Below are 11594 nucleotides of genomic sequence, written 5' to 3'. Positions count from 1 at the left end.
GCGTAGACTAACTTCGATGTACTCGTACGTAGCAAGTCCTTTAACTAGCATTCAACTTCTATTCGTTGACTTGGTTGCAATACGTTGAAGTGGCTGGCTCTAGTGATTGAAAGAGGAAGGTACGCAGTATGACACAAAAGCGGTAGATGTAAAGAGCTAGTCATACTGCACCTATGACGGCGGCAGACTAATTTCGATGTTCACGTACACAGCAAGTCCTATTACCAGGAGCCAACTTTTATTCGTCGACTTGGTTGTAATGCGCCAAGGTGGCTGACTCTACTACTTGAAAGAAGAAGGTACGTAACGTAGTAGAAGTTCGTGTAGCAAGGGAAGTCGGGACTAAGCCGAAGTCGAGCGGTACAACGTTGTTAGTCGTGTTTTCTTTGTACGACACGGAGGCGTTTTGTAGATGTATATATGAGTATGAGTATACGGAAGATCTGTCCGCACACAGCCTCGTCTCTCTTTCTTGATACTTGCTGTCTTTACACCAGCACTACATACAGCCAGCAATAATGACGAAAGCACCTTTCTTGACGCTTCTTATCATCACGACGGCAACCTGTCTCTCCATCACCGTTAATAATAACTGGCATGACCAGTCGGTCCTTGCACCCAAGTGCTTAAACAGGTTTGGTACATTCTCCTCTCTCTCGTCTCGTGCTTACGCTCGCCTCTCATCCACTACTGTACAACAAAAGCATCTCAGCATGGTGAACACGTCATCATGTCAAGGCTAATCATACATGGCAGACCGGTGCAACCGTGACATCGAAGAGCCGCAGATATGCTGCAAGGGGTTGATGTGTAGGGAGAGTGACCTGCACCAGACAATCCATGAGTGTCTGAAGCCGTTACTTGTGCAAGTCGAGACTCTCGGAGAACCGGAGTGTCGGATTGTGAAGCGTAAGTCTCAATGTTCCCTCCTCTTCTCTCCGCTTCTCACATATGTGCATTTTATTACGTCTCTTTGATACTATGAAGGTGTAGCTGATCGTATTATAGAACATTGCAGGCCGCTTCCTGATCGCCCGCAGGAGGGATGTTGTAAGGGGATGGTGTGTGAGAGGAGGTGGGATGGGCATGGGCATTTGGACGATTGGCATATGTGCTATGACCAGGAGAGTTTGGAGCTGTGATGTGATGCACAGAGCAACTGAGAGGTTTGTGTGAGAGAAGTTCTCGGGGGGAAACTAGGCAGGTAGAAGGTGTATGAGCGCTATGGAGCATTGATACGGGTGTCTTTGATGCCGGAATGAGCGTGACACGGAGTGTGTGAGTAATTAGAAGCTTTGACACGAGGATGCAGCGAAGTACGCGGTGTGAAATGGTGTTGAAGCTTTGATACGGCAATTCAGCCTTGCACAGTAGGGTCACGTACGTCATCATATGGGTGCGTGTATGGTGTCGAAAGTGTTGAGGAAGCCGGAGAGTTGTTAGTCACGGAGAAATTAGAGGTTGTTGTTCATACGGCGCACTTTGCGGTGAGAGGTGGACGAATGGACTGGGCGTTTTGTATACACCGTAGTGGTGAGACACGTCGCCGGCTTGTGCTGCTGTGGCTGGAATAGTTGGTCATCGGAGCGTCTATTGCTGAGAAGTTGGTGGTGTACGAGAGAAGCTCATTTTCGCTGCTTCCGGCTCATTTAATTCGTTGATTGCGCATCTTGAACTGTGAGTCTTAAACATGATCTGTTGTCAATCGGATCAACCTGCTAGCGTTGAAGACAGTGCGGCGGAAGGTCCTGCTGCGTTGAAGGGGAAAGTGTGATAATCCAATCGACACATGGCATGCAGCTAGAACCCCAGGCTCGACTCCAGACGTTGAGAAGAAAGGCCCGAAGCTGACAGTAGCATCATGCGTGGCGAGGAATGCTTTTTCGTTCTTCGAACCTTAGCGCACAACGCGCGACACCAGGATCGCCATTCTTCTTTGCCTCACGCACCGAGACCCGGACCAGAAAAGTGTCGGAACATTCTGTAGTCTCGAAACACGAGTTGCATGCTGATCTCACGATAACTGCGAGCAGTTCGGTCGCCGACTCTCGTGTTTTAGTCTCCGTCGCACTTAGAATGTTGAGACAACGAGAAGAAAAGTGCGATGAGCTTGCGGAAGCACGAAGTGTAGGAGTCTTTGCGAAACAATGATGGTGTGTATAATAAAGAGATGGAAGTCGGCTCCAGCCTCGTTCAAACTTGCTTTACCATGAGTACCCAACTTTCCTCGTTCGCCATGAAGATCACCATCCACCTACTTTTCGCACTTGCGTCATCGGCCGCTTCATTTTCTCTTCACGAGTCTAGACAAACATCTTGTCAACCTCTCGGTGGTGCGTTGTCAATCCCTCTGCTGTCCAACTGCGAGCGTGAAAGCAATATAGAAGGCGCGTGCGTGCATTTAGCTAATGATGAGCAGAACATTGCCTTGCTGATCCCGGCGACTTCCCTCAAGACGGTTGCTGTAAGGAATTCAGCTGTGAGCAACGCAGAGATCCATGTTTCGGTATTCTGGGACCATTCAAATGTTACGACACGGCTGCTCCTGATGAGGAATGTACTATAACGAGGACGGAGTGATGGGATTGAACGCGGGGTCGGGTTGTGGTGCTGGTAGCGGAAGATGCCGCGGTAGATCCCGTGACAATACTATCGATAATGGTGACTTAGCGCACGGCAGTCTAGCATATCCGTAAATGTTAGAAGATGAACAACGTGATAGACGATGCCGTTAAGATGCGTCGTGGTTCTAGTCCACCGCTCCATTGATGTGCTCGCCTGACCCCGCTTTGGGCGGACCGAGCGGGCGCTAGGTGGGTCCTGCATCCCCAACGATGTTTGCTCTTTCCCATCCTTCTTCCTGCACCCCGACTTCACGATGTTGTTCCTGTCACTCCACATACCCGAGATCTTCGCACATGTTAGCACTTCCTCGATATCTAGCTAGGCATGTAGGCTAGCTGACCGCCGAAGCCTGGTGCAAACAGCTTTGGAGGTCGCGCACCTGTGTCGCCTGAAGCGTGCCCAACTCCAATTCAGCTTCACATGACTGCTCACAGTCTTGAGATGAGACACCTTGTCTTCTGAGAAGAGCTGCAAGTCTGGTCTTCATATGTTGCAGATGTTGAGAAGTACACGGCATGGCATGTCCCAAAAGAACATGAACGCGCTGGCTTTGGTCGAAGGATCGCCTCATCCCCGTTTCATGTGACGAGTGAAGCAATGGTTCATGTCCATGGCGCGCACTGCTGTCTCCGAATCTGGTGTTCTCGCAGTAATGCACTGGTCGGCTCCATGGTCGGTATTGGAATAATGGTGCAGACGCGCGATCAGATTCAGGCACAGATGCAATGCTCCCCACGAGCCGACGGACTTCTCACCGCTATGGTGATGCACTGGTAAAGTGGCCGTTGAACAGTGCTTCTGGAACGTTTCTGGTAGCTTTGATTAGCACAGATCCGATCTTCATGCGTGCAGTCACGACGATGCCAAAAAAGCACCATCAACACCGTGCACGAGAAGAAGCATCAGGACAGACACCGACATCCGAGCATATAAGGCTACTTCTCATACCACCTTATTGCTCATCAGCTCATTACATCTCATTCACACAACAGTCACTACTATACACTAATACCTTCTAATAATTCTTACGATCTTTCCCACCGAAGTCAATCAAACGCAAACATGAAGTTCTTCGCTATCATCGCCGCTGCTCAGCTCGCAGCTGCTCTTCCTTTGGCCAAAGACGCCGAGGACACTAAGGCCTGCTCCGGTCGTATGTCGCATCCTGCTACCACTTCTAGTTTCCTTGCTGACCAGATACAGTCGACAAATGCCAGCTCGAGGGTGCTGGGCTTCCCGCCCTCCCTGTGAAGCGCACCATTGTCGATGACCTTGGACTAGGCGAGAAGGAGAAGGAGGAGGAGAAGCCCGAGGAGAAGGAGGAGAAGGAGGAGAAGCCTTCTTACTACGTCACTCCTTCCAAGGAGGACTACAAGGACATCCCCAAGGAGACCGAAGACTCTACTGACGAGCTTAAGCCCGAGATGGAGGAGTCCTACAAGGACTCTACTGACGAGCTTTCGTCTTACGACGATCTTCTCTCCAAGAGGACTCTCGGCGACTTGTTCGGCATGGACGACGAGGATTCTTACGAGGAGACCAAGCCCGAAGTCACCAGCTCCGCCTACGAGGCCAAGCCCACGCCCAGCCAGGGTTACGAGCACGCTCCCAAGCCTTCCATGGCCTACGAGCATGTTCCCGAGCCCAGCAAGGCCTACGGCGCCGTCCCCACCCCCAGCAAGGAGGCCTACGAGCATGTTCCCACCCCCAGCCAGGCTTACGAGCACGTTCCTGAGCCCAGCAAGGCTTACGGCGCTGTTCCCACTCCCAGCAAGGAGGCCTACGAGCACGTTCCTGAGCCCAGCAAGGCTTACGGCGCTGTTCCCACTCCCAGCAAGGAGGCCTACGAGCATGTCCCCGAGCCCAGCATGGCGTACGAGCACGCTGAGCCCAGCAAGGCATACGGCGCCGTCCCCACTCCCAGCATGGTCCACGAGTACACCAAGCCCAGCATGGTTCACGAGATGAAGCCCACCCCTACCCACGGCGCCTACGAGTCTGCCCCTACCCCCGTCTTCGAGGACTCCTACGAGGAGGTGGACACTGAGGAGGACAAGGAGGACAGCGAGGAGAGCAGCGACATGTTTGGTGACCTTCTCGGAGGCATCCTCCGCAAGAACTAAGCCGCTCCGATGATAGCAGCCTATGTGTGATGGCACCATCACCATGAAAATTTGGATGGAAAAGTTGTGTTTGACTCTTCATATTCAAAGCAAGCCCTTGCGGCTTCTTTCGTTTGTCTATAGCTCGCTCGAGCCCCCCTTTGCAGTCGTTCTGGTTAGCCAGCTCGAATGTGTACATGTACTTAGACTAGTATCTTCAAAATTGCAATTGTTATTCTGCTATCTTCCTTCAACCATGTTGCGTGACACTCATCAGCAGCTTTTCGCAGTCCAATGCTTCTGAATCATCGTTACTCTGTTGGCACCGGTCTGGCAATTATCGCTGTTGCGAATGAGATTAAGACTCTCACACTTACATCATCCCACCTATGCCCTGCGAGCTATGCTTTGCGCGATAATCTCACTGACACTACCACAATCTATGCGCCTTTAATCAGCACGACCTATCGAACGTTCACGATCACGGTCTCTAATGATCTCTTTGCGGGGTCAGGCTGAGGACTCATCAGCCTGGTGCCATCGTGCCGCCTGCAGCGATCGTGGACCAATGATACCGTCACAAGCGGTTGAAATACGATTAAGAGCCTCAGGGCATGATCTCTCATTCGCAGACACCGTCAAGCATGCCAAGGAAGGATATGTGATGCCGCAGGTATGTCTACATCCGGCGTCGTGGTGTTGCGATAAGGGCGTCAGGCTCTATCAGAATTAGCCGTAGATCTCTCATTAGTCGTTCTTTGATGAAGGCATCTTGCAAAGCCTGAATAGTGCACCGATCAGTTGTTTCTAGACTGTTCATGCGTCACCCATGACGGCTGGCGACACGAACCTCCTTGTGTATCACCTCCGACAACACGAATGTAGCATATATAAATGCCGCGGAGATTGGGCGTACGTTGCTCGTCATTTCAGCTCACCCTGACTTCTATTCTACTTCCTCCTAAGCACTTCTCATAACCCTTCCGAACATGGAATTCGAACCATACACCCCCCACCACTTCAACACCGCCCCAGACATCCACGATGCCTATAAGACCTACGAGAGCCAGAACCTAGAGTACTTCATTTGCACGACAATCCGAGACATGTTCGTTGCCCACAGCGTCCATGATCTCTTCGGCCTCACTCTCCTCCACAACCACTTCAAGCTTGAGGAGGCCGAGAAGCTCGTCCATGTCGACAACATTGCGCAACCTTGGAACGACCATACGGCTCGCAAAGAGCTCCTGGCTGATGTCGTCCCAACGCAATGGCGTTTCACCGAAAGTGGAATCGCGCCGTTCGAGTTCAGTTGGACTGGAAATGACCGCAGTATCTCCGACTTCGACATACAGCAACACAAAGTCTTTCTGCAGGAGCTACAGGCGTTTCTCAAGCTGCAAAGCTGGTTGGGTGTCTTCGGGGTGCAGTATTTGGACACCTCGGTGCAGGCAATTGGCGAAGAGAATGTGCCTGTGGAGATGACGAGGGAGAGAGTAAACATCACGCTTCCTTTTGTGCTGAACGAAGGAGATGAGCTGGCGAACTTTGAAGTTCTGTGGTCTTTTGATCCGATGATTCAGCTGAAGAAGTGTTGTATTGGTAAGTGTCTGGACAAACAGTCTGGACACCCAAAGTCTCATACACACAAGACTTGCAACTGATAGAGGTGACGGTACACACAACGGACGACCAATTTGACGACTAGCTAAGACTCTATCAACTTCGTTCACCCAAAAAACCATGACATGGCACAGCGACGTGAGTACTCGCGACAAAACGACAAACCCATCATGAGCACAAAGCCATCTCACCCAATGTAGGGCAAGTCGCGCCCTTCCGCCTGCGATCTGCAGTAAGCATTGCGTTATCCCACGCGATCCAACGTGAGATCAGCACCCGGCCCTCCTCGGGCTGATCCCTGACATACGCCCCGTGACCGTGCTTTCGTCTCCGTGAGATCAGAACGGATCAGATGCACCGAACAGTCGGTCTGCCCCGATGAACGCGTATGACGTGCTGAACCTGGGGCTCTGCTGAGAAGATGCACGTGGTGATGCCCAAAAGCGGCTCGTGGTTTCTCTGATGGGAGTATGTGTGGTAAGCGTGATCTATCTGCCCGGGCGTATTTCACGGTGAAGGTATCTGGTATTACGCCTTGGCCAGATGTTCTGCCTTTTGGGGGTTGAAGTCTGGTCTGGGCCGTTTGGGTCGTACTAAACATACAAGCAACATGTTCTCGTGATGCGAACATATGGAACGCATGCGGCACGGTTAGTTGCGACGATAATTCGCCGTCGCTAACGACTCCCTATAAACCATCAGGGTCTGGACTCAGCGTGGGATAGTCTTCATCAAGGCATGTGACTTCGTGACCAGGATTGATCGCTTGAACATCTTGTGTGACACGGGTCCTCGGCGTCGGGACAACCACTGGTCATCTGTGAGGGCCCTTGTATGCCCACCGCCCATTCCGCCTCGTTAACGTGCGCGATATGCTGAGATCATAACACCTACTCTGATAAGCTCAGCTGATGCCTATATCGCATCCGGTGCCGCGGAAGTCGTAGCTCCTTGGCAAGTGTTAGGCAGTGGTCAGGATTGGGGCCAAAGGTTGACTGCGCCCTCTATTGTGGCGGAGCTCGCATAACTTGACATGTTGGGTGCGGACCAGGCTGCGGAGAAAATATTTGGAAGGATCACATGCGTGTAGGCGAGAATTAGTGTGTTACAGATACATTGCGCTACATACGGTGCAGTTGGATGGGTAAAGAAATGGGGAATCTCTGGAGTTTGAAGAAAACGAAAGAAATGACTAGGCGAACACCAAGCCTTGGGTATATGGGAGAAATGAAAAAGCCTCGTTGCGCATTCCCTTGAAATGCGGATCGAGATACATGGGGGACGTAGTGCGGACGGGCTCGAGACTGTGGTTGGCGCGGATGTTGCCTTGAAAAGCGATCGACGTCGAGCTCCGTGGAAGAACACTCCGAGAGGCGAAGATGGGAAAGATTATTGGGTAGAAAGAGTGGAATGAACGCCAATGTAATGCAAAGCTGACCATCCTGTATCGACAGGGTTCGCGATCGGGTTGTATGCGTAAGATGGCTTGTACCGTTAATGATGATCCTCTATGTGTAGTCGATGATGAAACCGAAAGTGTGGTAAACGCCGCCTCCCCGGGGTATGATGCGTCCAGTGTCCAAATGCCGAAACCGCCGTATTCAACGCCAAACCAGATACCGGATATTATTAGAGAACTGCGAACGTCTGAAGGTGTGCGGGATGCGCGAGGCGAATCTAGCGATGAGTGGTGTGGAGAGCGATTGGTGCAACACCCCATCGGGTTAGGCCCGCATGGATCATGCGGACATTGGTTGATCACCCGATGCAGATCAGAGCCCGCAACGCGTAGTCGTATCGGTAACCCTTGGAGTTCTGTCTCCCAATCTTGCCTCTCCTACACCCTCGTTGTATCTTCACCGTATTGATGGTAGCCATGAGTTGATGACATTTGGCTGAAGTCTGGCAAGCCGTTTTGCCGTGGCATTTGCAGCGCATGCGCGATTGGCGGCATTTCCGTTGCAGCCGAAGTATTGGGATATCCATAGTCCCAGGACCCTCGTCCTCCATGAGAAAGAGGCGACGGGTATTGTGATATCTGGTGAGTGGTAGTGCCCCACAGAGTCATGCCCTGGCCTGAAGGTGTCCTTTGGGCAACCGGCATGCCTTGTCCTGCTGATCCCTCGAAGCCTGCTGCCACATTTTGATGGGGCGATAGACTAGACGAGGTCAAGCCGGATGTATAGGCCGTTGAAGCAGTCGAAGTAGGCAGGGTTTGAGGTGATGTGTGTCGATGAGCGTTCAGTGTTGCCTGCAGGGCAGTGCTTGGAGCGTACGAAGTCGTCGCAGTGGAGAGATGCCCAACGCCAGCTGTCGAGGCATAACTAGCAGACTGGCCTTGTTAGCTTCGCTCTCAGTAGCTAGTAGCGGAGAACGTACGTATTTGCTGATGATCTTCTTAAGAGCATGCGACAGTATCTTCCAGGGGAACACCTTGACGTCCTTCTCAATATTACGAGGCTTGGGATTGGGGAAACCCATGATAACTTTGAAGAATGGTTCGCTATCCGCCCTCGCCTTGGAGACTGTGAGGGGGCGAAAGCCTTCGAGGTTGCGACGGATGCGGTTCTTCTCCTCGACGGTAAAACGAACGTTTACGAGTTGTTCCAGTAGGAAAATGGTGTCTACGCTTGTGATGAAGCACTCATTCTTCTCTTTCCACCAGATACAGCTGACGCAGATGCCACGCCCCTGTCGAGCTTCCAGTGTTGTGGGCGCAAAAGTAGTCGTTATCTTGCTGCCATGCTGCGATCTTTGGAACTCGACAAGTCGTCTCTTCGCGTCCAACTCCTCTGTCGACCAGTTGTCGCCCATCTTATCAAGATCGCCGTCGATCTCCAATATCGCCTTGCTCGGACCCATCGCATACGGATTGAAAGGCTGAGTCGAGCCAGCACTACCGTCTCCTTGCGAGAGATGTGTTGCACGGACCAGAACTGGTGTTGAAAGTGCGGGTGGTGAGGGCAGAACAGTCGCGGTGTTGCTTCGAGTGGTATGAGTGAGGGGGTTGTAGGAGGCATAAGAATGCGGCATCGGCGACATCTGGGGCAGTTTGTAGTCGCTGTGGCTCATGCCAATACCTGACGGTACTGCGTAAAGAGCTCTCTGGGACAGTTGCGAGCCGTAGTTTGTCTGCTTAGACACATCATACCCAGCGCTCTGTGCGTACGTGTTGTCCAACGCAGACTGGGTCGGTAGCGGCGACAGTTGAGCGGCAGAGTAGGCTCCCGACGAAGCGCGTGGCTTCGCAAATGCTCGCTTTGCGACATTGCCATCGGAGTAGCCTCGACTGTTTCCGAACTCTGGCGAGTATTTTCGTTTCCTGGAGAAATTGGGTGAGGATTGGTATGCTAGGTTTGGCGACATGTCGGTGTATGTGAATCTTCCAGCGTCCGTTTCCGATCGCAAGTTGCCCATCTTGTCTTCCATCTGCATCTTCAACATCATGGTTGGATCGAAGGTGTTGGTCAGTGGGAAAGGGGGTACTTCGACGTTCAGTACGTAGTTGGTCCATGCATCGTCGTCGTAGTCCACTTTCTGCAGTGCAGCGACGCACTTCTTGCTACCGAACATGAGTATGAAAGTATGCTGGTTTGCATCAAGATCGTAATTCGTCCGGAGGTGCAGCGTTACCGTTGATCCAGCAGTGCCTTGTGCGGGTGTAATTTGTTCGGTGATTTCCGTTTCAGTATCTGCAAGAGAGGCGGGATGACGAGCTCCTGCATCGATAAATGATGGATTGGGATGATGGCCTGCTGCACCGCGTGACTCGTATACCAAGCTAGGGATGTAGGGCATCTCTGCGCTCGTGGGCTCATGGCTTAGTAGCGCGGGCGCATCCGTGTACTGCGAGGCGAATGCGGGCTGCGCAATGCTCGGATAGCTTGCAACCTGATTTGATCTGGTGGCTTCGGCATCTGGAATGTATGTGGTCAGTCAAACGTGCTAATCGTTCTCACGTGGGCCAGTGCCGGGTTCAGCCGACCCAACCATGGCAGGTGCGCTTCCACACTCGTCAGATGAGCCACAATCCACTTACCATACACATACTCATGGTTCTTGCTGTATCCCGACATGGATAGTAGTTCTGCAGCTCTTGCAGCCTGGACAGCCTGAGGCCCACCACCAAGGACCGAACTGCGCAACACTGGCGATAGGTCCTGACACTGATCGAGGACGCCGCCTGGTAGAAGCTAGCTAATCCCTAGAGGAATGTTAGCAGGCAGTCTAATATTCATGTGGGGGTCAACGCGCAGGCAGCCATGGAGGGGTCCTGGAGCAGGTGTCCTGACACGCCTCGAGGACCCGTCACGTAGGAGGAATAACGCACCTGATGGTTCGACAAGATAAAACGGCCCAGCTCGACAGGGATGGAAATTTCCAGGGACTGTTGGTAGTGTTGCCTTCTCGTCTCGGTGGAAGTGAGACGATGACGGAATGTCACAGGACTCGTGGGGTGAGAGTCTGCGTCCTTCCCAGTGGTAAAGAGACAGTGTACCCTTGTTGCAGGCAGATTTTGCGACAAGTAGACTCAAAAAAGTACCACAAATGCGATGGGAGATAGCTCCGGAGACAAATTTCGGAGGTCTTGGGACTAGCGAAGCCGACAGAAGTGGCCAGCTTAGAGACAAACGATCGGGCTGTTCAGAAGTTCGATTCATACGGGCCCCAGGGCGACTTTGAGTCTCGGTATCAAACGCGGTGAGTCCAGCTCTTCGCCGACTGCAGCTCAGACAATTGCAGCTTCTTACTGACGAAACAGGGAACGGGTCGTCTTGCTTTCGCAAATCGTCACTGATTCAAAGCAACGACCAGGTGCTGAAATGAGTGTGAGTGACTTGGTACGGGATGTCGCATTAATCGACCCGCATTTTGACGTGACTGACAGCTTGACTTACATATAGGACAAAGGAGTAGTGACATTAACCAAGGACTGGCCAGTATGCGTGAGGCTCGGCAGCCTTGCCGTGCGGACGGTATATGGAGCTGCGGGACGACGGAGCTATGACTGCGGAGGTAGGCAACAGTTAATGCCAGGTAGAGCTGATGTACGGATCGAGCGACGAACGGACCCAAGGCAGCGGAAGAGAGACGGGATTGGTCGAGCGTTTACGGCGGAGCATAGACACAACTGCAAGGAAGAGCGAGTGAGCACAGGGTATTCTTGGGGGCTGGGATGACTCTTGGTGATTACCGATCCCGTCCACCTGGTAGCCTAGCGGGCCTGTCGATGGTGAAGCACGC

At 52.4% G+C, this 11594-nt stretch overlaps 3 protein-coding genes across 3 annotated transcripts; 2 read left to right on the top strand and 1 right to left on the bottom strand.

The window, feature by feature from the left end:
- Nucleotides 1-3687: 3687 nt before the first annotated feature.
- Nucleotides 3688-4748, top strand: J4E83_002385 (uncharacterized protein; the record flags this gene model as incomplete). Its single annotated transcript, XM_049329333.1, has 2 exons — nt 3688-3778; nt 3829-4748. The coding sequence occupies 2 exons, from the start codon at nt 3688-3690 to the stop codon at nt 4746-4748; spliced, it is 1011 nt and encodes a 336-aa protein (XP_049191012.1).
- A 968-nt stretch (nt 4749-5716) lies between these two features.
- On the top strand, nt 5717-6391 carry J4E83_002384 (uncharacterized protein; the record flags this gene model as incomplete). The annotated part of the gene is made up of 1 exon (XM_049329332.1): nt 5717-6391. The coding sequence occupies one exon, from the start codon at nt 5717-5719 to the stop codon at nt 6389-6391; it is 675 nt and encodes a 224-aa protein (XP_049191011.1).
- A 2200-nt stretch (nt 6392-8591) lies between these two features.
- J4E83_002383 (uncharacterized protein) lies at nt 8592-10426 on the bottom strand (the record flags this gene model as incomplete). The annotated part of the gene is made up of 2 exons (XM_049329331.1): nt 8592-10267; nt 10390-10426. 2 exons carry the CDS (start codon nt 10424-10426, stop codon nt 8592-8594), a joined length of 1713 nt encoding a protein of 570 aa, XP_049191010.1.
- Between the last annotated feature and the right edge of the window lie 1168 nt (nt 10427-11594).

The sequence above is a fragment of the Alternaria metachromatica genome (genome assembly GCF_023757995.1).
Source record: "Alternaria metachromatica strain BMP 0045 chromosome Unknown scaffold_4, whole genome shotgun sequence".
Classification (NCBI taxonomy): Eukaryota; Fungi; Ascomycota; class Dothideomycetes; order Pleosporales; family Pleosporaceae; genus Alternaria; species Alternaria metachromatica.
This window is presented reverse-complemented; position numbering and strand designations above follow the sequence as displayed.